Raw genomic sequence first — 26,189 nt, 5'->3', positions numbered from 1 at the left:
TTTTTTTTTTTGTACTTGACATAATTTTTCTTACAATGACTTACCTTAGAATACAGAGGCAGACCTTGCCTCCTGACGTCAAACGACAAAATCCAAACCGCTGTTTACTTTCAATGTCAGTGAGCACAAAGGTAAAATGCTGTCCTACTTGGTTTTGGGACACCCTGAAAAATTAGATAGAGAGCATTAAGCCACCATCATCACACAAAACATGAGCATTTAAGTCACTGGTTTCAAGCATTTTCATACTCCAGCATCTCTATCCTTCTTTCCCCATCCAGGCTGGCCCTTGCATCCCACTCCTTCCCCTTGGCACAAAAGAGGCCAGGTCCTTACTTTATCCATGCGTCTGGCTGCCACTCCAGCCCCATGCTCCAGCTGACATGCCCCACAGCATCTGGCCCCTAGTCTGAATAGATGGGGCATTTCATAAGATCTTTTCTTAAGTAAGGCCTAAGCAGAGCTCATACAAGCCTGCCACTGCTTGTTGGCTTTGTGCACACCTCAACAGTAGAAATTGGTAACCAAAACAAAGGTTTACAGTTCTACAAATAATGTCACAATACAGGCCTGGCTTAAGACAGACATCAAAAAACCTGCTTGCTTTTGTTTGTGGGCTGTTTTTTTTTCCCCTACGGAATAGCTTCATAGCTTAAACTGGCAGCCTTCCCCACACGCCTTTTTTGCAGTACCTGCTGCCCAACAAAGAACTTAAGTTCATTTTTTAACGCAAACTTCTTTGGCTCTGGAAATGTAAAAGCCAGAAAATAATCAAGAACTAACAGCATGAGAGCTAAAATAATAAGTAGTATCTTCAAGACTGTAACAAAGCATGTACCCACTTAAGACAGAGGAAGTTTACACAGAACTCCCATGCCTACATTTCAATTCCTCTTAACCCCAAGCTCTGCTCAGCCAGCATCTCCTCAGCAATGTAGGCTAATGCATTTTGTTCTCATTTTTTGCCTCCCCTCCAGTGTCACCTCTGACTCTTTGTACTCATCTCCAGCTCCCAGTCCCAGCCTCCATTCCTGACCCCTCACTTTCTGCTTGACACTATGAAGCTTTTCCCAATTTCTCTTTAGGAAGAAATGACATCTTCACTGCCATGATGCATTTCTTATCTCCCTTATGATCTCAAGCCAGGTACTCTTCTTGTGTAATCTGTCAGCTCCAGTCAGGGCATCCCGCTGGGATGGATCCGCTTTTCAATAGGGCCAAACTTTCGTGATCTTCACAGAAGTTGCAAAATGCAGTCAATGCAAGCATTTTAGAACAGCAACACACTGTATCTGAAATTTACCCACAGAAATACATATTGCACTTATCCAAAATCTCCCAAAGAAAATCAGATTTAGGTAGATGTGGCATTTTCAGCCTGGACAGGTAATGCGTGGCATAGAATGAATCACAGAATGGTTTGTGTTGGAAGCGACCTTTAAAGATTTAATTAAAACCAAATGAAAACAACAGTTATGATGGTGCACATATGTAGATTTGAAAACCTGTCTGTAATTGTATTGTCCACTGTTCTTTTCCTATTCTTTCATGATCTTCTACAGCAGAATACCTAAGCACCTGCTAGTAAGGCTACGATTAACATGCGACATATGTGGTTGTCTTGGCTATCAAGCTGAAAATTAATTCTCAGAGAAGCTGAGAACCACCACGGATCTCACAGTCTTCTAATCTAAGAGCACAAAATACTCTTTTAATTTATACCCTGCCCTATGGGTTGGGATTTCCTGTTGTGAGCTGTTTGGTTTGTTTGGGGGGGGGTCTTGGTTGTTGGTTTTCTTTTTAATCTCCAACAAAATAAAACATAAAAATTTCCTCCTAGGAAAGTGCCAGATGATCAAAGGGCTAGAGAAGTTACATGGGACACATGCACATCATACTGCTTAACATGTGCATGACAAAAATGATTCATTAAAGTGATATCACTTGTAGAGTCTTCCATTCATTTCAGTTTGGTCTGGTCCATTGTGAACATACAGTGACTAGGCTGAAAAAAAGAAAAGCCTATGCTGAGCACATATGACATTACAAGCTACATTAAGTTCAATATAATCACTGGAAACCCACTATAATTAATTGTCTTTTCTTAGCTAGGTAATTAAACTCAGATCATTAAAACAAGAATTTTCCCCACTTGTCTTCAATAGACTGGAACAACCTAGTGTGCTCTTCAAACACAGTAAAAGCTCAATGGCTTTTATTCAGTCCTTCGTTTTTCAGGTTCTGCGTAGCTAGCAGGCTGCCTGTACATCATGCCTGATACAACAGAGAGCCATCAATAACAGTACGTTATTATTCCCCTGCCAATGCTGCAGTTTTCTATTTCACATCTTTCTTTGCATTTTCCTCTTTATTCCTGAGAGCAGATCACCACTGGCACCTGAAGTATGGTTTCAGTATCTCAGTGCACACTGGAGCTGGGGGCTTACACAGTAATTCCACAGTAGCTGGTCAGGCTCAGTCAGTAGAACTGGTAATGCACCATGAAGAGACTCGGGCTGCCTCCTGCTGCCACTCCTCTCTGCTCCGCTGCATCCCACCATCATGCCTGAGGCTTCCTGCAGCCAAAACTGTTTTTTTCTTACACCACAAAACACCTGGCATGGTTAAGGCTGGGGTCTTCACATACCACCTTAACCCAAAGAGATCACTGATAATTCACAAAAAGCAGTTGTTAATAGATGTCCATATCTGCTGAAAAACAACTCCTTAGGCCAAAAAACCACATCAGTAAGGATATCTTGCTTTAATTTATTTGTTTCCTTCCTTCCCAAAGCATGAAGATGACATGGAAAAATAACTGGTACTGCAATTCAAGCATACATAAACATGTCACTACACAAAAATTAAAAATTATATTTAAATTCTGATATTCTCTATCAGAAACAGCCCAGCCCAATTCTGAGTTAAGCAGAATGCAATTCCAATGCCATCTCACCACCTCCAGCTCAACATTCTCCCTTTGCTTCTTCAAAGGAGACAACTCTATGTTTCAACAGCCAGCATAAAAGTGTCCCAGCTTGAAAACTGCTTCCCACACAGTTTAGAAGGGGATGCAAGCAGCATGTACTAGATTTTAGAAATAAGAAAAGCTCCAACACTACAACTGAATCTCTACAAAGAACCCAAAAGTTAGTATTTGGTCCCATTTGTTTCAAAGGAACACCTAACAAGCCAGCAACCATCCATCCAGACCACAGATCAGATGTAAAATACTGAGTTAATTCTGGGTTTCTAATTTGAGAACACCACTTAAGGTCTTGGGGCAGCAAGGACGCCTGGTTTTTTACTCCTCTTCAGCAGAATTTAAACTGACTATATGTAAGCCTTACAGAAAAAAATGATGACTGGGGATTTCTCTGTATCAACAGATAACCATGATGGATAAACCACACACATAAAATATAAAAGAAGTGCTAGCACCACAGCTTTAACATATACTGCATATACCATCATGTGTACAAACACTGCCTGTGTGACTTGGGGCTAATGTCTCTCTTTGTTTCACTGTAGCACATTCAGGTTGTTCAGAAGTCTCACTTTCAGAGGCAGGTAGCGGCTCCTGGCACTGCTACTGAACCACAACAACAATGCCTCTCAAGTCTTTTTAATGTGAAAATCAACAAAGGTAAAACACAATTCCTGTGTAGCAGAATTTCCTACACAAAATGTTATCTAGACTTGCTATCAGAGTGCAGGATTAACTGGCTGAGCTTCATAAACTGTCTGCAAAACGCTTGTCTAGTCAGCTGTTTGGAGAGAGCACCATCTACTCACTTGTGAATGCAAAGTCATTCCCAGCCGTCACTGACCTTCTCACTCATTCCTCTGCCTTGCTTTTGACTTACTTTCAACTCTTGCCCTGCATGCTTTTAATCTCAGTTTAACAATAATAAATCACTAATAGCAAAGAATGTGTGTAAATGCTTATTAACCCTGCAGACTACAATGGGCTCTTTCAAGGTTATTACAGTTCACTATAGGAATAAAAGTAGTTTTAAAATATTTTTAGGTACATATCTACACAATGCAGTAAAGGCCCTTTGGCACCCTTGCAGTAGTTAAAGAGTCATTTTAAAGAGTTTTGTTTATACTACAGTCATCGCTCAGGCCTCTTTTTAAGTCTGCCTTGAAAGAGCTGATTAAGGCAGGAATAAAATCTCTTCAAATGAAAACCAGCAAATCTAATAATTAAATTTATGCCTTTTTCTCAGCAAGAATTGCTCTTCTTTCAAATTAATCTGTTTAGGTCAGAAATGATGCTTGAAAGTTTTAATTATTCTTTTTTTTTCAAATTTTAGGAATTTTTAAAGGGTTTTGGATTTCAGGAAGATTTTTCAGAGAGTTGATTTGTTTCAGCGAGTTTCAAAAAAATAGAACACTTTATCCATGGGAATACAGATTTTGAACACTTATTTTCTATAATAAAACAAAGTTACTGGCATTGTACATACATGTACTTGACTACTGTAACTAAAGTACACAGTCCTGAGTCAAGCTCTGGTGGCTCCTACCTAAACCTGAAAATCTCAGATGGATTTAATCTCCCAATCTGATGCTGAAAAGCAAACCCCACCAATCATTCATCCTAATTCTACTCAGATCAGAGAACAGGCTAGAAACAGTTTCAAGCAGGAGTTTGAAAAACGTATGTTAAGGTAGTGGTACAAGCTGCTGGAAAGACTGGGATGCAGTAACCCTACATTGGGCCATCTCCTTCAAATCCCTAAATATAAGCTTCCAAGGCCAGGTTGAACAGGGCTTTGAGCAACCTGGTCTAGTGGAAGGCATCCCTGCCATGTGGCAGAGGCGTTAAAGGTTAGATGACCTTCAAGGTCCCTTCAAATTCAAGCCATTCTGTGATTTTATGACTCTTTTCTCCACTTCCAAGCCCACTCCACGATCCATGACTCCACTACTCAGGCTCCCTGTGTGGAGGGCTCATCTGCTCTAACTGAGCTATCTAACTTGAGCTCCACTTCTCAGGGACTCCAAATCCTTACACATCACAAAAAACAGGATTGGGAAGAAAACCACAGAAGATATGAAAATGCACAAAGCTAACACCAAGTAAGAAAATTCCCACAAATAAAAAGCACAGTTAGCTTATAACTGGGGTCCTGTTTTCAACACAATGGAAGCATTAAAGGAAACCACAAGTAGTTAGTAAAGTGTCTCACTGGGTGCCTTTAAGTCGCAACAGAAGCCTACTCTGTCCACAGGCCCTGGCCATTGTACCTGGCCAAGGATGTATCAGAGCACACCATGGCTCCCTCTGGGTGCAAGAGGTTCCCTCTCAGACAGGTCCACTTCTGCACACAAATAGAAAACAAAAAACCCACATTCAAAACCAACAGTCACAATCTTCTACTGCACACAGTGCATACTGCAACCTGTCCTTACAAAGACTTCTCTTATACATACATTTTATATTATGCACTAACATACCATAATACAATGAGACAAAGGATGGAAAAAAATCACTTGTATAATACTACTGCTGCATTTTTGAGTTCTCAACCCATTTTGCAAACTGACTGGAATGACTGAAGTATACAGGAAATACTACAGTTTATTTACCTTCATCCATTCTGCTGGAATTACATTCTCAATTATTTACTTTTCATTCTCAAGTATTCATTTTGAAGGCAAAAATTTTTTGTGTAAAAATTTCTGTGTAAGATATAATTGCCTTTCACAAGATCTACAAAACCACTGATCTCCACAGCCGTTGTTTTGCACTTGTCTTGATCATAGCTGCTTCTAAACACAGACTTTCACCAGAAACAATCAACAAAAACAGTATCAGCCAGGAACAGGAGTGAAAGTGATGTCATTCCTGCCATCATCACTCTCTGACCCTAACAGATTATGAGTTAAATAATATGCACAGTAATTCCCATACTTGAGCATTCTACTGCTAATGAGTAATCTGCAGCAGCAGCACTTCTTACACTCCAAAATATAACACTTCTCTGTGATCGAGTGAGCGCCATAGAGGAAATTAATGAGGTACGTATCATTGTCTCCATGATGATTCTAAAGGCATTTTCCAAAGTCTTAGCTCAAATGGCATGTATGCTACACATTCTGCCGAATAAATGCATCCTTAAACGGAAAAGACAGAGGAAGGGAAGTATTTATGGCAGAGACATATGAGAGATTCAAAACACAAATCAAATTGAGCAATGATGTAGTTGCAACCTTGGACTGAAATTGAAATGGGTCCAGAAGGAACAAGAGGAGAAGATGCATGCTCACTAGTCATCACCCAGCTAAATAACTGACAGATGCAGACAGGAGGTGTGGGCTCTGCAAAGTTACAATGCAGTTTTGGGTCAAGAGTGAAAAAACTTATGACCTCTGGAGAAAGAAAAAGTGAAGAAAACCATGCAGGATTTACATGAAGGATTCAAAGAAAAAGAGAGAGGACAAAGTGCTTCTTCTGAGGTAGTAATATTAATTTAGCAAACATTAAAAGGAAATTAAAATCTCTAGGTTCTCAAATGTTAACTCTTCCAATTCCATACGAAAAGTAACAGAGAAATTCATTCTGTGGCAAAGAAAGGGAACTTATTTGTAAATATCTACAAGCAAACTGTTAAAATGTTATTTGATTTTGCCATTTATTAGGCCTAAACTAATTTATGCACAAAAAACCTCATCGACTCCTGAAGTAAAGGCTCAAGAACTTCTATGGTGCAACTAATTTTTTAGCCCGTTCAAAATAAAAAGCCATAACCAGCAGTAATGAAATTATGTGCTTGTTTTTCATATATATATGTATGTATGTGAAAAGCTAAAAGTTTAAGTCATGGTCAAAACATTACACTGTCATACCTTTTCTGGCTTGACTTTCAGTTTAAATCTAATGGGGGTTACCTTTAGATTTTTAATCACCTTTCACAGAACCCAATTTTGATAATTAGAACAAGTAGTTTACAGTTAATTACAACATCTACATAAGAGATAAAGTATGGCTGGAGAGATTATGTGAGCAGCACCAAATAGTGAGAACTAAACATGGATCTCTGTCTATGATCACTGTAGCATAGTGAATAAAACAAAATCAAATACATGCTCTCATTTCGTTCACTAATTAATATAAGTGATTTGGAAAAAAACAGGTGATGATGATCTTATCACTCTGCTTTAATGGTACTTTAACTTTCCTATTTCCATCATTTGAAGAATATAGATTTCCTGTTTCAATGAGTTTTATTTAGCTAGTTAACAGAAAAGACACTCCATTCCCTCCAACTCTTCCTATACAAGGAACCCAGAAGCAATCTATGGAACAGAGTCACATTTTTTATTCTAGGTATCTTATGAGCATCAGTGGAAGTTATCACTTTTGCATTGGTAATTTCTAACTCTTACCAGGACTGGATACTGCTTGAAGTGGTTTCTATGTGTACAGCTCACATAAAACAGATTGAGAAACTATGCTCTCTAAAGTACAATATGCTCAACCAACAAAATAGATACTTTGTGTTTCACTTGGATCAAAACTTTCTTGATTCATTGAAACTGCTTGTAAGGTATTCGGAGGTATCAGCTGTATGGTCTATCATGATCGAGGTCCATCACCAGACAAATGAAAAGCACTTTTATGGGTATACAAAAATTAAAATGCTTGTCACATCTTAATCATCCTTTGAAAAAAAAGCAGTATGAAAAGGAGCTTCTCAATCCTTTCCATTATCAGTCTTCAATCCTTTCCATTATCAGTCTAAACTTCAAAACAAAAAAACTGTTAACACAGAAGACAACTGCTTTTCTTCTTAAAAAGTGGAAATGTATCTCCACATTACAGAACATGCTTGAACTGAGTAATAAGTAGCAAATACACCACACAGCCAGTAAGTCATTCACACAAATAGCATGCTAGTAAACAGTTGTCTGCTTTCTTGAATGAGCTTCCAGCATATCTGTCCACAATACCTCTGCTCCTCCTCCTTGTCTGCGCTCTTTTATACTCTCATGATCCCACATTGCCTTTGGTTCTCCCATAAATCCCCTAGAACTCAGTTCCCAGTTACGCAATAAGCTGCAAGTACCCCGGCTGATTTTAAAGATACCACAGTACTTACTGCCTGAGCAGTTAGCAGGCCAGACTAAATACAACGGATTTTGTTGCCCTCATCAGTATATCTCAGCTTACAAGAACCTCTCCTCCTTCTGTCTGACTGCCAATTTTTATGAAATATGTAGAAATTTTGCACCTTTGGGAGCACTGCTTTACAGTCAAGTCTGAGGCCAAGAGTCAAAAAGCGTATCTGGGGAGGGGGGCACGGGATAGTATTAACAAACAAATAACAAACATCCCATAACTTTTTCTTTCCTTTTTCTTTCTTTTTTTTTTCCCCGTCAGATATCCAGCTAAAATACAAACCTAGGTATGCTATAAATTCACATATTCCCACAGTTTATTGATTAAGCTTATCCATCTCATACGAGCAACTGTCTTCTGAATGGTTCAACAGAAATAATTAATGCAAGATGAGTTATTTGAAAGTATTTGCTGCCACTGGTTATCTTCTTGCCACTGGATGGCAGCAACAGAGCCTCACCTTTTTCTGTTATCCTCAAATTTTATTTCCATTATTCATCTCCATTACCAGTTTTAAACAGAATTCGGTACATATCTTAAGCACATTAAAGACTTTAATGCTTTAAAGCTAACACTGACGACCGTATTAGTTGAGTCATTAAAACAGCTTAAAGGACAGTTAGCTTAAACCAGTTCAAAACCCAAACAACTTAATTAAATTCAACTATAAAAGACCAAGTGGACCTACTTTTCTTCAGGGAAGTTGTGTTTATGGAGATCTATTCTGACTGTTTTTCTGCTAAGCCTCTCTTCTTTCCTCTATACAGACACTATCTTTTACTCCACTGATAGCAGCTTCTTGCATCCAACAGATCCTTTTCATCTTTTGAGTCTCCATCTACAACTGATACCAATGCTGATCTGAAACCAGCTCAGCCTGCACACTACTTGGGTGTATCTTCCATTAATTATGCAAATCAAGCTTCTAATTCAATCTTTGCTTATCTAGACAATACGAGTTTTTCAAACCAAGTACAATTTATTAACTTCATTTCCATTACTCATTTTGACACGCCTAAATAAATATTTTATTAATAAAAATGTTTTATATGAACAATTTAAATGACTGACAGCATTACATGGAAGCCACATTATAACTGATAGCAGAAAGGTAAGGGCTAATTAATTATAAATAATAGTCTTGATTCTTTGAGAAAAATGAACTGCATATTCAGTTACTTCCATGCAATTAAAGTCTTCATTCCTTTGAACTCAAACATGTTTGCAGCACTGCTCAGTGAGGTTTTATATCCTGGTGCACAGTAATTTTAACTTTTTTTAAGACGCTTGCTGCTTGAAGGAAACTAAGTTATACCCTTATATTAACACAGATGGTGTTTACAATTATAATGGACAAAACTGGGAGCTGGAACATAGCTCTACCTCAAAAGAGATATCCCTAAAATTCTGTGAAGGTTGCATTTTGCTGTGATAATTTTTTACTATTGATTTCAGACTTACTTGAACAACAAAGGACGTGCATCTGCAGGTGCAAGTTCAGGGGGTACAATATGTTTTCCTTTTCTTTACATCTTCCCTTGCAACTACGCTAAATATTGATTTCTATGGTATATTTTTAACTAAACGGTAACTGTAACACATACCTTTCAACGTCGAAAGGAAAGCAGAACTTTGGAATGCTGTTCAGCACTTCCTGTAAAAACAAGTTAAAGAAAGTTAGGCTTTTTGAAAAGGCTTTTGAAAGGCTTTTAGGGCAGTTGCTAGAAACTACAGCTTGCTTTTAAAAAATATACCAAAATACTCATAACAAATAATAAGTTCAAGGAATATATGATTGCAAAATATACAGCACACGTTCCTGGACTGGAATAATTGATTATTAAAAAGGAATTAAGTTTGTGCTTTGGCAGATTGCAAAGACAATGCCATAGAAGCCCCAGGAGGGAAAGTCCTGGCCTGAAGGGTATTAACACCCTTCACATCCCCGCTGGGATTCCCTTCAACAAGGCCATATGGATTTTACAAGAAGCACCACACCATATGGGTAAGCCACGTCTGCTGCTACTTGTACCACAGACTAGCCACAGGGACTTCTGACAGATCCTGGCTCAAAAATACAAATGTTGTTTCAATTAAAATGCAGGCAGAGAAAAGGGAATGAAGTTGGCAGCAGAATGAATTACAGAGAGGTATAACAACTCTATACATGTTCCATAGTCAAATGCTGAAAATAATGGAAATCGTCTGCTGGTCCAAAGGACAAATCTATATGATTAACCCTTTGGGTTTCACAAGCAAGTCTTTCTATTAATAAAGGGAAGGGGGGAAATCCACCGGATCTACATTCGTAGCATAATATGAAAGGATAATGTTACTCTTTCTTGCAGAATTTTACTTCAGAAGCTGTTTAGTGGCAAATAAAATGTGTTAATTAAAATATAAAAATGCTCTCATACCAGTCAACATTTTTCTTTATTTAAAAAAAAAGAAGTGGATTACCAGTTCAGTTCTTAGCAGCCAGTATTAAACAACAACTTTGCAAGATCCCAGAAAAAAATACAGGTTGTATTTCTGTGCTCCCGGCTGGGAAAACAAACCCTCTGTGAAGTGCTTCAGCTAAGAACAGATAGTCAACACCAACGTGGCTGGTCAAAGCTACAGAATTCGCTTTCTGTAGCAGACTAACAGACATATACTGCTGTATATACATGAGTTATTCCGCAAGGTGTGTGCTTTAAGAAAGATGCATATTGATTGCAAATTTCCAGAGCTGCACATGGGGATTTAGGAACTTGATCTAAGATGTTTGCACTCTCCAGCCTGAGCTCTCTGTTTACTGCATGTTGAACAGTCTACTCCCATTAGGGAAAATTATGTATTTAAATTCCTACACACCACAATGACTATTTACTTCAAACATTTCCCTGGCTCAGTGGATAGTGTAAAACACGAAGAAACCGTGCAAATTAATCAGCAAGGGACGAATAGCTCAGGAAAAAGCTGCTTCTGAGTGCAACAAGCATGTGTTTCTTGCAATATTTAAAAGGTATATGATGTGCCCCAGTAAATCACTGTATAGTACAAAAGGGAAAAGTCAACTTTTCTAGGATTTGTAAGTCATACAAGGGAGTTCAAGAAATCTTTGTAACTTTCATTTTGTCAGCACAGATAAAGAAGGACATCAAAGCCACATGCAATTTTTTGGGAAAGGCTGTTAATTATGAACAGCAGTACATAATAATATACTCCAAAAGAACCACCTCAAGCATCATTCTGACTGTTGTGAACGGCCACTACAGAAGGGTAAAGGACAAAATACAAACAGGGCAGGTAAACATTTTAATTTCTGTGGCAGGAACCAAGCATACAGGATGCTGGTAGTAGTAATAAAAGCTTCTGACAAAAGAAAGCAAGCAGAACATGCTAACCAGAACTTTTAACTCACAAATTTCCTAAGCATGTCCAAATTGTCTCCCACTTCAGGCTCACAAAGCTTGTTTTTCCCATTCCAAATAAATAGTATTTTATACTCTACTTCAATTCTCCTTCCACATCTCCACCTATTCTCACACTACAGGAAGTCATTTTCTCCTTGCTACTGAGGATTTTAATTGCTGCCTGGTGAGCTTAGCACTGACTCAGAATTTGGTATGGAAATGTATTCATTTATGTTCCCCATTGTATTCTCTTAGAATAAATTATCACACAAGAGAAAGAAAATAAAAACAAAATAAAACCCAAACATATTAGTTCAATATTTTGACTAAACAACCTGAAAATTACCGGTATGTTTTGCAGTGTTTTGCGGGTTGAGCTGCAGGACCACATTTCCCTGTCCCTCCCCCAGCCAACACACGTGCACACAACTTCTGCAGAGCAGCCTCAGCTCGCTTCCCAACTGGCAGGAGCATCCCTCAGGGGACAAGTCTTTAAACCTCCGCGCTCTTTAAAATTCAACCAGCCAGCAGGTCTATAGACTGGTGTATAAACAGTACAGACACACAAAAAAAACCCCTCTCTCAGCTTATGTCAGTGACAAAGCAGCTCAGCAGTTGACTGCTTCTCCCCTGACAGCCTAAGCCGGGTTTACACAGATCAATAGATGGAAGTCCTACCTAGCTTCCAGGGCTCAGTTTTCTCCCTTAATTGCAGGTGCTATTCAGATTTTTAAAATGGAAAAAAACAAGATGCCCCCGAGATGCTCCTAGTCACATTTAAAATGCAAATGACATTATACACACATTCACAGACAGAGTCACTATCCCTGTACAATCACAGCTGATACTTTCAGTAACCCCTCCACTGAATAAAATTCGAGTTAGTCTCCTAATGGGTCATCATTTTCAAGGATTTATAACTCAGCCAGGACTTCTCTTGAGTCAACATACAAATGCCCAGAAGACCAACACGTTTACTGACTTTCATTTTCATAGCTTCATAAAAGTATACATGTATTTCCAAAGAAAAAAGGATGTACAAGTCTTCAGAAAGCAAAATACCCTTGAATCACGCGTCCCACGATTATTTCCTCCACTGCTTATCACAGCATTAGTGCTTTCAGAAACAGCCCATGTCATAAAGGAGAGGAATTGTATATGGGGGAAAATGATAACCATGCTGTAAATAAAAATTAAAGAACCCAAAACCCACACATAAATACAAGATGACTATTTGCATAAACATCTGCAGTTGCATATACAACTGAGTTTAACTGCACACTTAAACTCAGTTGTATATGCTACACATGTTCCAAGAAGAAAATCATAAAATGCAATGTGAACTACGGCATGGTGCTTCCCTTGCAAAACACTTAATGGAAATGGTATTTAAGAAAATACTTCCTTTATGCCTGTAGCACAGCCTCAGAAACTTGCCCTTTCACAGGCTCATGTTCCAATGGTTTTATTAATTCTTTTTTATCAATTGCACTACCCAACTCCAGCCTGGCCAAGCTTACTGGCTCTACACTGAGATGGTATTACAGAAGTCTAAAAAGTAAAAATTATTTAGCATTCCTTGTTTATCTTGATATTCATACAACTAATTCAGTGTATCATCATTTTATAAAGCAATGTAAAAAGTGGTAGAAGATACTTCTGAGCTCACACATATAAGCTTTCTGGAGAAAAGCCCCTGAATAACTGTCTTCCCTTCAGTGAAATTACCAGTTAGTCAGTAATATTGGTTAGATTCAAGATATACATCGTATTCATTAGATTCATTTTGGTTGCATTCAAGATAATCACCATGTTCTTTACTAACTAGAAAGAATGGCAGTTATTTATTTTTAATAGCATCACAGTCAATTGATGCAAGCATATGAAACTTTCACCACTGCTCAGTATGCATTTGTAAAGCACAGTGATTTGGAAGGATACTTGCTTCTTCTTCCACTTGAACAAGACACAATGTGACGCCTCTCGAGCTGGAAGAGGGTACAGGAGCTGCTTCTACAGGAAAATTGTACCAGATTTGAAACATTTTACAGAATTAGTTTATTAATCTATCTCTGTACAGGTATGAGTGGGGTTTTACCACTTTAACTTAGCATTTCAACCAGTTACCTTCTTCCATGTCAATAAGGGCTGATGCCTTGATGAATCAACAGAAAATAAGTTCATCACTTTATTATACTACTGAAATATTTAAGTATTGAAGCTTAACCTCATTAATTTCTGAGGTTAGAAGGATGCAGGAACTATTCACCTCAGCATTTTTTTCTCATTCTAACAAATTCTATGGTGTGCATTTAAGTGGGAAGGGAAAAGAACCTGATTCTTTCCAAGTGTACCCCTGTGAAAGGATTGAAAAGTATTCCCTGATAGGAATATTTTAAGGTATCCAGAACGCTGAACAATAACAGCATTCATAAACAGCAGTTTAAACACTGTTTTTTAAAAGAGAGTCCTGTTACCTTACAATTATTTTTGTGTTTTTCTGCAGCAAAAGACTGCTCTTCAAGCAAGCTGGCGGGTTCTCCCTCACGTCAATTCTACATATGGAAAGAGCATCTCTGTAGAAGAAAGGGTACAGCCTTACACTGAGACACAATCACACCGTGTCCATTCCAGAGACACATCAGGATACACAGAGAAGAAATGGCCGAAATAAAACAGGCAGCAACCAAGAAAATTTGAATTATTTCATTCCAGAATCTGAACCAAGTTACCAAAGATGCTATAAACTGGCACCTATCTAGTATCTATCATCTAAGCAACCTCATCTCTCTATTCTGTTTTGAGGCAGAAATCAGCCAAAGAAATACCAATTATAACAGCACAAAGAAATTGTCATTCGTTTTGTTATAAAACGCTTTTGCACTACCGCTCCCCCCATGATCATTACTTCCTCAACTGTTTTCTTTCTCAGTAACAATATTTTTCTAGTTTTTGTCTTTCTCTGATTTCTCTACCTTATTTTTGAGAAATCCTTTTTCCTCACCACTTTTCACTGAAGAGGAAAATTCTCTTTTGTCAGTCTTTATTAAAGTAGACATGACAAAGATAAAACAGTCTCCTTTTTTCCCCACTTGTTGACAAAAGCTACTTCCTAATCTATTTTAGTATTTCACTTAATTGTCCTTCAAAACTCTTATTTTCTTCCTGCTAGAACTTCCTCCCCTGGTGACTTCTCAAATGTCTTCTCTTGAAACACCTGACTGCAGGTCTCTATTTTGGTTCTTCCTTTTAGTTTTCCCTACTCAATCCTCCATCTCCAATGTCCTCTCTTCTTCACTCTTAACCCAACTTGCCCTCTGATCTTTCCTCACCGGGGATTCTATTTCGCCATTCCTCACCGTAGTTTTCAGTCACCTTCTGCAAGTCCAAACATACCAACAAGCGATCTAGTTGAGATTTAAGACTCTCATGACATGTATTTCTGACTCAATCTAGTGACTTTTAATAGGAATATTTAAATGGTTAAAGTTAAGCACAGATTTAGATTCATTCTTAAATCAAAGCCAAGCTGCTTAGTATCTTGTAGTGTTGAGGCCTTCATCATTATGGCTCGATGAAGGTGAAATGCTATTGCTGCCACATGAAACAGCTGATGAAAAGGCAGGCTCTGCCCTAGCCACTGACTTTTCTTTTTCCTTCCTCTGAAGCTGCACACACCCACAGCAGGGACCCATGTGAAGCCAGCAGCAGTAGTTATATTTCAAAGACTTGGCTCTTACCTCTGCTAAAAATCTCATCAGAAAAAATGTAGCTACAATAACGGCAGGCCCAAATGGTTTGAATAATAAAAACATTTAATCTTAGATTACATTCACTGAAATCCCACAAATCTAAACGTCCAAAGCATGGAAGTCATTATCAGGCCTCCATAATTACGTAAACAACCACAGAGTAACTTTAAAAATTCAGAGATTTTTAGTAAGTTATAAAATGTTGAAGTCTATTTGTCCAAGTTTTTTCTGGATCTCACCATGTAACCAGCTAAAAATAAGCATATTTTAGTCACAGTTGTGTCCAGCATAGCATACAGGGACCCAAAGTTCACTTTAAAATAAGAACCTCAGTTACAAATAGCAGAATAGCTAAAATAATATCAAGTTCAGCACAGGTTAATTTTTCTGCTTAAAAAAAAAAATCCTTCAACTTTCCTGGAACTCATAATTAAAACATAAAAATTGACAATGTTCTTCTTCCCAATGAAAATTCCCGTTGGAACAGGCATAGACTGAAATATTACAATCTGCCCATATGACTGGCAAGGCAAACAAAAAGAAGATAAATATTTTGCCATACAATTCTACCAAGCATATAATATTTGTATCTAATTCACCAACAATTTCCTCTTACTTCCCTGACTCAGGTCAGGGAGACCATTATTCCCTTGGCAGTATCAGAGATCTGGGAAAAACAGGAAATATGCTCTTCCATTTCCACTCTTGAGATTACAATGTGGGCAACATTCAGCTTTTAAGGCCTATTTTCTTAAAGAAAGTTCATTACATTTTGTACAAAACAAGGACACCAGAGTCTGACATAAATGACAATTTTCTATCATCATGCAGTAAGGAAAAAGAGACTTTTTATGAATATGCTCTTTCAATGACAGAATCAGGGAGTGGAACTAGATGATCTTAAGGTCCTTTCCAACACTAACTATTCTATGATTCCATCATCTGGAAAGTCAATAGAAAAGCTGTCTTAAACTAGACATAAAGCAGACATCACTTTCAAAATCCAAGTATGTAAGTCTTCGAAGGCCAGGTTAAAATCCACATTGCCCTGCATATGTAAGAGGGCAGCAATATTTGTTTCACTCAAGATGTCTGAAGATTTCCCACTGCTTACAACACCAGTCAGAGGTAACTTTGGCAGCAAAACTGAAAACCTCCTGCATAACCTGTTTAGATGCTTCTTCTCCAGTGATGAAAAAACAACCAACATAAAATAAAGCATATTAAAACTGATTCTTATTTATCTGTTTTACCTGTTAATTTTTTTTAATTCTACCTTGGAAGACTCTGATAGCTCAGGACAAAAATAACCATATTTGCAAATTACCCAGCTCTACACCTATTCAACATATTGCTTTAAAGTGAAGTTTGCAGTCTCAGAAGCATCTGCAAAATGACATCAAGAAATATTATGAATAGTTGGTGCCTGGATCAAAAGGCTGCTTTTTGCAAGATCTTCTTCTCTATCATTAAGGAAAGCAATTTTTTTAAATAAAAATTAAATATAAAAGTATACTAGAAATAATAAATAACTGTATTTCCACAGAAGTTAAATATAATGAAAAGTAACGAAATTTCAAGCATGTCAAACTCTACTCTTGATGACACTTGATACAGATTCATTTCAACTCCAAGCATATTTTGTTCCAAATACTTGTTTTTCCTCCATAAATTCAAGCATTTCAGACACTTCAAACTGTGCAGAGTACTAATTATAAAAGAAAGGAATGAAAAAAAAGAAACTTCAATTTTAATGGAAGTAGCCAAGGCAGAAGACTCACAACACAGAGCAACTCAGGCAAGAAAAGAAGATCATTTCTGAGGCAGAAAGGAGAAAGCAGCTAAATGGGTTTACCTTGTAAATTAGATAACAGTTTCTATTCACACACGGCACTGTGTTGTCTTTTTAGTACAGGTGATCAGGGGTTGCCAGACTTTTGGAAGTAGAACCAGCAATCTTTTTTAAAAAGATTGCAGTTCTTTCAAGTCTCCTCTTAGTGCCATCAGTAAAATGCCTCAATTTTTCCATGAAAAATGTTTTTGCAGGTTGAGAGGTAAAAAAAAAAAAAAAAAAAAGAGAAAGCAACCAAACTAAAAACTCCGCCTTGTTTGAAATACCACTTTACACTTTCTGACTCCCTCAGTTTTCTAACCATTAGGCTTTCACCCAGGCATACTGCAAGAAGCAAGCAAACATTATGATTACAACGGCCAAATTGGGAATAGCAGCCCAAGCACGACAAACAAAATTGTTCCTTTTTCTGAACTACATCCTAAGTATAAATAAGTACTGCATTAGTTACCAAAAAGACAAGCCCTGAAACAGTGTCTGTAAATAGTAGGATGTCATTCCTTGCCTAGAAAGCTTCTACTGAACAACTGGTCTGCCCAGTAAATACCCAGTGCTGACGTACACAGAAAGGTCAGCACCATCTCTGAAGATTGTTTATATGCAAGAACTGGCCAGCCCAGGCTGGGGACTGAAACTGTGCCTTATAATGCCAGAAGATGCTCTCCCAGAAACAGAACTATCCACTGATTTTTTTCATGAAATCACCATACAGTATATGCCCTGATGAAATCCTGATTTTGCTGGCAACTCAGAAACTTAAAAGTACATACTGAATGAAGTATCACGTAAGTTAATGAAGAAGTCCGGTGCCACACCAAAAGAAAACATCTGTAGTAAAGAGTGACTTATGCAGAGAAATAAAGTGAGACAGTCCAAAAGCAAAGCCCTGACTGGGCTCATCCAACTCATAAATGTGCAGTGCTATGGCGGAGCATGCCAGGTCACACAGCTGTGTCAGTAGTAGGGGAAGCTGAGGGGAAGCATTATGTTGTAAAGGGTAGTGAAACCAAATACACATGTGGGCCTAGTTTCTTGAGCTAGAAGAATCTACAGCCAAAAGGAACTGAGAAAGCAAATCAGCTTGTGAGGAACCTGTTAGGATTATTGTTTCATAGTTACAATTATTTGTGATTTTCTTTAAAAGAAGTCAGTTCTTGTTTTACAGGAACCATAGGTCAAATTCTAAGTCTTACAGCTCAAAAAGAATCACCTGTAGCAATAGCTTTTCAGCACTAAATTCAGATATTATCAACAGTGTAGAAAAATGGAGGAGAGATGAAACAACTCAAAGACTGAAGAGGGACAGGGAAGAACCAAACAAGCATAATTTTAAAGTGCTTACATATCCCTTATATTACCATATGCAGACAGATGACTATTGCAAAACATAAACCGCAATGTACATACAATTAGATGTATTCTTTCTCAAGGAGATACACAATGTGCGTTCACTTTGCCTATGGCTGAGCCTGTCCAGACCTAACTTCCTGCTACAGCTTTGTTGCTAGAGATTACTTTGCAAAAATTTCAGGTTGATGTTTCTACATGTGAGCATCCATCAGCCACTTCAACACAAAGTCAATCAGTTCAGCTTAGACCGCTGATATAGCAAAAGCCAACTTTGAAGAGCTAAGAGGAAAGGAAGGCAGCTTCCGCCACCAAACTAGATGGCACAAGCAGCTGCAGCCAGGAAGATTTTCAACTGCTTCACTTTGATCCAGAAGAATGAAACTGCCCATGCTCAGTGAAGAAACTCTCAAATCTAACCCAAGTACTCACTATGTTGAAAATCAGTAAAAATCCTGTTCCTACAGCAGGATTTCTGCATAAATTGAACGAGGTCTTCCCTCCTCCTGACTTTAGTCTAAAATTCAAGAACTGATGCAGCGAGTCTGCATTGGCCCAATATGTCTTCTCTAATAATGGTTATTAGTAACAACTGAAGGACAAGGACAGAGATAAGTATGCTCTGTAACCTCAGAGACAGGTTATTTCTCAGATGTGGATCTTTTGTTACTGATTTTTATTAATGATTGCAGACAGAAACTGACACACAAAACCGAGAAACTCAATACCTCTGCTTAGGGAAGAAGGAGAGTCTACCAGTCAAATAGTTCACAATGCCTTGGAAACTTATACAGAAGTCATGAGCACCAGAAATAAGATATTCTGGTGGATCCATGCATTCTTCCTTCCTGATCACCAGCCTGGAGCTGCTTCACTTTCACACATTCCTCCTCCAAGATCCCAAACTATATAGTCTGGACTGCTCCAGCTGCAGCCGACTGATCACCCTTGCCTTGCTCTTGTTGCTGGCAAAGTCCTCTGCCTGCTCCAGTTCCTGATCTCAGTCCCATCAGATCTCAATCTTCGGCACTAGAGTGCCCTGGTTCTGTGATTTCATTGTACTTGGAGTATGACATTTGATCCCAGACCATTTCCTAATATAAATAATATGTAAAAAAAAGCTGTATTTAAAAAAAGTATAAGCAGATTGTTTGAAGTGACACTTCAAATACTTGTAGCAGTAATAGTGAACCAATGTGTCCCAAATGCTCTCCCAGCTCTGCAGAAAACTATAATCAAAAAAGGCAGAACAAGAGCCAAGAACCAAACACAGGGTTCAGGAATGTTACGTCCAGTATCACGCATAAAAAGAGCCTGAGCTATTTCAGATATTTCTCAAAGACCAGCAGTAAGCTTGAGAGACAAAAGCTGAAAATGGTAAAGCAAAACAGGCAACATACTGAAGGCTAAAGAGGAATGGGGGGTTCTAAGCAAGTAGATGAGAAAGTACAAGGTAGCACGGAGTAAGAAATGACATCAGAATGGAATATTCTGAGGGCAGTTGAGGACAATCAACAACAACATCACACGTGACAATTTGGCAATCTTTCTGGAAGACATTCCAAATGGTTGTCATCACTGTTTCAGCCATCAGTTAATTTTTTCTTCTTCGGTTTGGCACATTGCTGAAGGCTGCAGAAATAAGCCAAATTGCTAACAGTTATTTTTGATAGGCTGATACAGAATATTTGAAGGACAGTCAAATATTATTAATACTGTACTTATTTGAACAAACAGAGAAAAGAACATTTGTACAAAATGCAGTCCCCCAATATCACAGCTGTATGATTAAAAAAAAGGCAACATATGCATACAGTCTATTAAAATGCACATAATTTATTTGACTCAAAATGAAAACATATCTAACAAGTAATTCCATTCATCTGGCCCTTTTTCACCCAGCCTTAAGATATACAAATGCATGCCTTTTCACCAGAACACAGCAGCTGGGAATGAAAAGGAAAGCATTCAAATGATCATTTTCACATCATATTCCATCGTCTTTTCACCAGCTTCTCCCCAGTCTTTCTTTGAGTCCCATTCTGTTACAAGAGAGCTGCTTTTAGATCAATTCATATTTCCATAATCCACACTGCTGTTTCTCCCTCTCCTCCCCAGGGTGGACTAACCCCTGCATCCAGAACTGTGGCTTACAAGTGTCATTAAAACCTGTAACAATAACAAGATAACAAAAGAGATGGTAGAGATGAAGCTAGCCAGTACCATATGCTGATCAAGTTCAACATTTTTAACTTAAAAGCTCTATAAAACAAAACCACCACAATCCTGGAAAAAAGCATACTTGATGTTGCCACCTGTCCTCAAAATTTCAAGGAAGTTTCAAGTTTTCAGTATTGGGCTTTTATGATTTTGAAAATAAAAGTCTCAAAGATTTATTCTGTCTCTGTTGGAATGAATTATAAAAGAGAGGCTGCATCTTGGAATATTTACATCTTGAATGATGTAAGGGTCTCGGTGATCCTGGGTGTTCCCAGCATGTCTAGGTGGGCAGTTACTTCACAGAACAGCTATCAGGATTGGACCGATTTCTTTTTGTTCACAGAACACAGTTAACAACTATAAATACACCTCTGAATGTTTTTCTGCCCATCATCTATGGGCTGTGATTTGCATAGACAGAAAGCAGTGCTGCCTTACACACAGTCTTCTTCAATAAAAACAATACTTTAAACACTAAGTGTCAGGAAATCACAGGAAACTATCTTAACCTTATAAAGCATACTTGCAGTGCACAAAGTTGCTATCATCTCAACTGGGTTCATTGTTTTTCTCAAAGTTAACACAAGGATTCAAGGTTTCAAAATATCCTTGAACCGAACAACGTGTAACATTTAGACAAAAATACTTTTGAAAATTAGCAATGTCATTTGATTCATTCCTCCTTTCTCCTACCGATGTACCCAAATACTAATCAAACTTATTAATACAAAAGCAACAAAATCTTCAAATCCTTTTTACCATTCACTGACAAAAACAAAACCACCAAAGCAAAAACCTACCTAGTTAGCATAAACATTTGAAACATGTATTTGAAGCCTCATCAGAACAAAAGAGCAAAGCCATCAAATGGTGATACATCCCCTAACAGCGTGCCTGCAGCCTTGAAGAGAGTGTAAACAGTCTCATACCTCCTGGGTTCCTGCTGCTCTCTTAGGAGAGCACAGAGGAACACAAAATCGTCACAACTGGCTTCCACACATTGGTTTGACCCAGGCGACTTTAGCTTGCTTCTTGAGACTTAGTGATACTATTTAAGTTTTTTTAAAGGAATATAATCTCTTTCATACTGACCTCATGTATATAATTGCTGCCACAATGCATGTAATTAAATATTCCATCCTGCAAAAACTGAGTCCTTTGACTCCAAGCAGGCATTCACTTAAGCCAGTCTTTACTTTCTATAGTTAATACATGCATCAAAAGTAAAGCATGAAGTTAGTGCTTTGCTGAGGGAAGGCTAACATATTAGTACTTCATCGGATTGACCCCTTAGCTGATGTTTGCATGCATGCGTGTCTCTTTATGGTTTTATATATACAAATATTTTCATCTGAACCTGACAGATTTACATGTATAATATCAGGCTTAGGTAGTTGGGTCACTACAGGATAAGGAGTAAGATTTATTGCTCACAATTCAGTGGTGACTTTTGCATAATATGATACATAAAAATAAAAACCAGATATTATAAAATAGGAAATAACAACACAAAGGGTGTTACAGTAACTTCACAGAAAACAGGAGAGGTTCCTCACATGGGAACCCTTACTGGTTACACACCTGCACTGTTTGGGAAAAGCCTAACATGAGAAAGCAGATTTAGTCTGCTTGCCTTTGAAAGCAGAGCACGATAGAAGGCAGGTTCACCACGAGAACAATGGGAAAAATTATTGTCATTAGAAGGAAGAATAAGAACTATTTATTGGAGCAGTTTTTCTATACACCATATACCCTGGGACCTACTGGAGATGGAAATCACTTCAGGTCAATAAGCAGTGAGATTAAAAAGCAGCTCAATTCTCACACAGCTAAAAATAATATCCAGAATAGCTGTAGTTACTAACTTTGTAAGAAACACTAGACTTCACATGCTTCAAAGTTTAAGACAACACAGAAAGCAGCACTGCCTCTGACTGAGCCACTAACTCCTGCAATCACACTATGCTCTTGTCCGTCCTTGTGCCAACACTACCCCTTCTCCAAGGAATGTTTTGACCCAATGAAGTTATTGGGAGCTTGCATGTTTTTATTTCCAGAACAGCTATGAACAGAGGCATACAGGGGGCATCTGGACACATTTGACATTAACAGCACTTTGCCACCGACTCCACTGCCATGAGGAAACAGTGAGCATCTGCAGATCTCAGTTCTTCTGGGTGACACTCATTTCTGCAGAGATACATATTTGCTTTTTCAACAGTGATAAGTATTTAATTTTGGAAGCAATGGTGGCATTTTTCATTTGGGTTGCTTCTCTAAAGCACTTAAAAAAATACTGTATTTTTTTAAAACTTCTGATTTTTTTTTTTCCAGATATCACAGCATTATTATTATTTTCTCTGTATAGACTTCCATTTGAAAATGAGCTTGTAAGGCTGAAATTAAACTCCAGTTTAACCAGTCTGAATAAACAACATAGGAATTTCAAGATTAACATGATCATATTATGATAAGATAACATCGTATCATAAATAGCTCATTGAGCACAAGGGGAGTTTTGAACATACCACAGGACAGAGCCTGTAGGCACACACATTCAAAATATACTTCAAATAATAAAAATATATTCCATTAGATGGCTACAATCCATTCCTCTTCCAAATGTGAGCTTGTGAGGATAAACATGGAAGAACTATATATGCTCAAATCAGGAATCTTCACTTTTTCTATAGCGATGACATTATTCTGAACTTTTTCAACATTGCCAAACTGAGGTTTGTATCATTGATGCCAGTAAAACAGTAAATTGTAAATCTATGATGTCTCCAATGGATTAGTACGTTTGGCTTTGGGGATCCTTTTTATTAAAGATTTTCTTTGGAATATTAGTGCGATCCTCTGTACTTAGAACTCTGCCTGGCATGAGTTCATTAAGTGATAGTCTTGAGCGTCACTAAAAAGTGAATTATTTCCACCATCAAAAAAAACAAACCCAAACAAAAACAACTTTCTGAAATACTCTGGCAAAGAGAAGCATTTTTCATTTTCTGCCTTGAAGCATTATTTATTTCTCTTTCCCCATTCTGCATTTTAACCTTTTCCTTCTAATTCTGGCATCTGAAGAGTTACCAAAGAGAAAATAAGTGTTTTCCCTGCAGTCTCTGGAGGTAACAAAATGAACAAAAAATCTTGCAAATTCTTTTGTGTCACCAAAAAGCGCACCTCAGTATTTCCTTTACTTCATGAACTCTAAGTGATTATGACAAATCACTAATCTTTGCTTTCTCCTGATCATCTGTAGTTTCTGCATGTCATCCAAAACAGATGGGATGTTTTGCAAAACAAGATTTTGCAAAGTTGACATCTAAGAATAAGAGACCAAAATTAAAATACTGCCCAGCATAAAAGAAAATGTCAGGCAACAAGAATAAGAGAAGATTAGGGATGAGTAAGCATTGGAAAGTTGAGGCATACCAAGAGGACAAATGTGAGAAAGAGAAGGAATGTATCAAAATGGCTTAGACAAGTTTTCCTTGCATTATGAAAGCAACAAAAAGGTGACATGATAAACTGTAGAAAAATTCAGGAAGTGAGGAAAATATTTTGCCCACTGTTATCACATCACTGTGCAAACAGACAGCCCTCAGATTTTAGGAAAGATGACTCTTTGGGACACATCCAAAAACTAACTCACACATTTTACATTTAAAATAGAAATGACTGGAAAGTAGGATGGAAAAGATTTTTTTTCTTTTTTCTTTCCTGTTTAATTTTTTTTTTTTTTTTTAGTGGTCTCCCCACAAACTTTCATTGAAATCCGCCTTGAGAATTTTAGCAAGATCTCTTTTTTTAAACTAAATATGATAGACAGTCAGGTCTCCAAACCCACGGAGTTCAATATGTATGCACACACACACGCACAGGTTTCTGCTGATCTCACTTGACTACTTGGCTCAGGGGTTTGCTATAGAAGCTGCTATATGTTCTGTTCAAATCCAGTGGTTCTAATAGGGAAATTTCCCTTACAAGAATGAGGATTAATACATACTGTTTTCCAGGAACACAAGCAATTTTCCTGAAACACCCGATTCCCTACACTGCTGAGACACAATGTGCAGGCATAGGATTTTCAGAGCCCAAAGACAGAGAGCTGCCTGAGGGCTCTTGTTTCTATAGATTAGGTACGTCTACTGCATCTTTGTATGCTTCCCCTCCAGTCTTTGGTGAGCTTCATCTTCTAATCATTTTTCTACACCAGCTGTTCTTTGAGTAACCTTCAACTTACTGAATAAGCTCCTATTTTTCTTCATACATAATTTCTCTTCCCCCCTCCCTTTTTTTAAGATCAAGTCTTTCTTAGGGAAAAGAACAAAACAAACTAAGGAAAAAAAAACCAACTTAAACGACAATGAAGATGATCATTCTGCAGCCAGGAAAATTATCCATACTTACTAGATGTCTAACTAAGAACAAGTAACAGCACACTTCAGTCATGTACCATTTATCACTATCTTATAAGCTGCACGTGTTTCTGACTGATGCTATTCCCTAACCAGACATCCTCTTTCTATGTTTGTATATTTATTCCTTTCATCATGAACCACCTTATAGCTGCCTTTGTAGAATTCTGGAATATTGATTTAAAAAAATATATATATAAATAAAGCAACAATTTATCAATATTTACTGCACAAAAATATTCCCAGATCATCCACTGTGGTGATATCAGCAATGAAGAATATGTTTGCTCTTCTTTTTAGACTGATACTGAGTCAAAAAAAGACACTGAGTCAGAGATATTTATTCTGTTCCATGGTTTTATGTGGGTTTGTTTATGAAAATAAAAAATTTCTATGGTAGAAACTCATCTAAAATTTGCTGAAATAATAAAATGTTATTTTTTCATTAAATTTTAATACCAATAACTTTAATAAAATAATCCAGGGGAAAAAAAAAAACAACACTAATGAATAGCTTTGCTAGCACGACAAACAGGGAAATAATCCATCAGTCCTGTATGTACAAACTTTCCTTTAAGGATTAATTATAGATAGAAACTAGGATTTTCATGCTTTCAAAATCAGCACATTTAGATCATTGTCTCTTACAAGGGCCTGAGGATTATTGGGTTTTGATTTTTTGCCCAAGCAAATAACTAGGGTGTTTCCAAAATATTATAAAGATATAAAATTTTACACTGTAAAGGACCAAGGGAACAAGACACACACATTCTGACATTAAAAGGACACACATGTGCAGCTCTTCAACTTTTTTGCTCTGGTGGTTTTTGTTAACACAATTTCTAACATCAATGTTTGGCAAAGTTTTGTGGACAAATTTTTCACATTTTCTATCCTCCAACAGAAACAGCTTATAAAATACTCCTCATCAAAAATAAGCTGATAGAGAATTAGTGCGATACATGGCACTCTACAACTGCAATTGTATATTCCTGTCACAAAGGCATTCTAATCACCAAGCCACCAGTTGGGTGAAGACTTCTTCCCCTCTATCATTAGCATCTGCCT

General features: G+C 37.6%; 1 protein-coding gene across 3 annotated transcripts in view; it reads right to left on the bottom strand.

Moving 5' to 3' along the window:
* Nucleotides 1-26,189, bottom strand: part of DENND1B (DENN domain containing 1B) — a 155,338-nt gene that overhangs the window by 85,357 nt on the left and 43,792 nt on the right. For 2 of the 3 annotated variants that reach the window (XM_057428951.1, XM_057428952.1), the window contains exons 4-5: nt 9,736-9,785; nt 45-164 (exon numbers count right to left, since the gene is read on the bottom strand). In XM_057428951.1, the coding sequence (XP_057284934.1) occupies nt 45-164; nt 9,736-9,785 (170 nt within the window). Of the gene's footprint in view, nt 1-44; nt 165-336; nt 479-9,735; nt 9,786-26,189 lie in introns of those variants that run through there. The other variant, XM_057428953.1, reaches the window with a different exon arrangement.

This window comes from Pezoporus wallicus, unplaced genomic scaffold (assembly GCF_028554395.1).
Source record: "Pezoporus wallicus isolate ANWC-B61680 ecotype Strahan unplaced genomic scaffold, APGP_CSIRO_Pwel_v1 contig_593, whole genome shotgun sequence".
In the NCBI taxonomy this organism is placed as follows: domain Eukaryota; kingdom Metazoa; phylum Chordata; class Aves; order Psittaciformes; family Psittacidae; genus Pezoporus; species Pezoporus wallicus.
The sequence above is the reverse complement of the archived record's forward strand: the minus strand, read 5'-3'. Positions and strand labels throughout refer to the sequence as shown.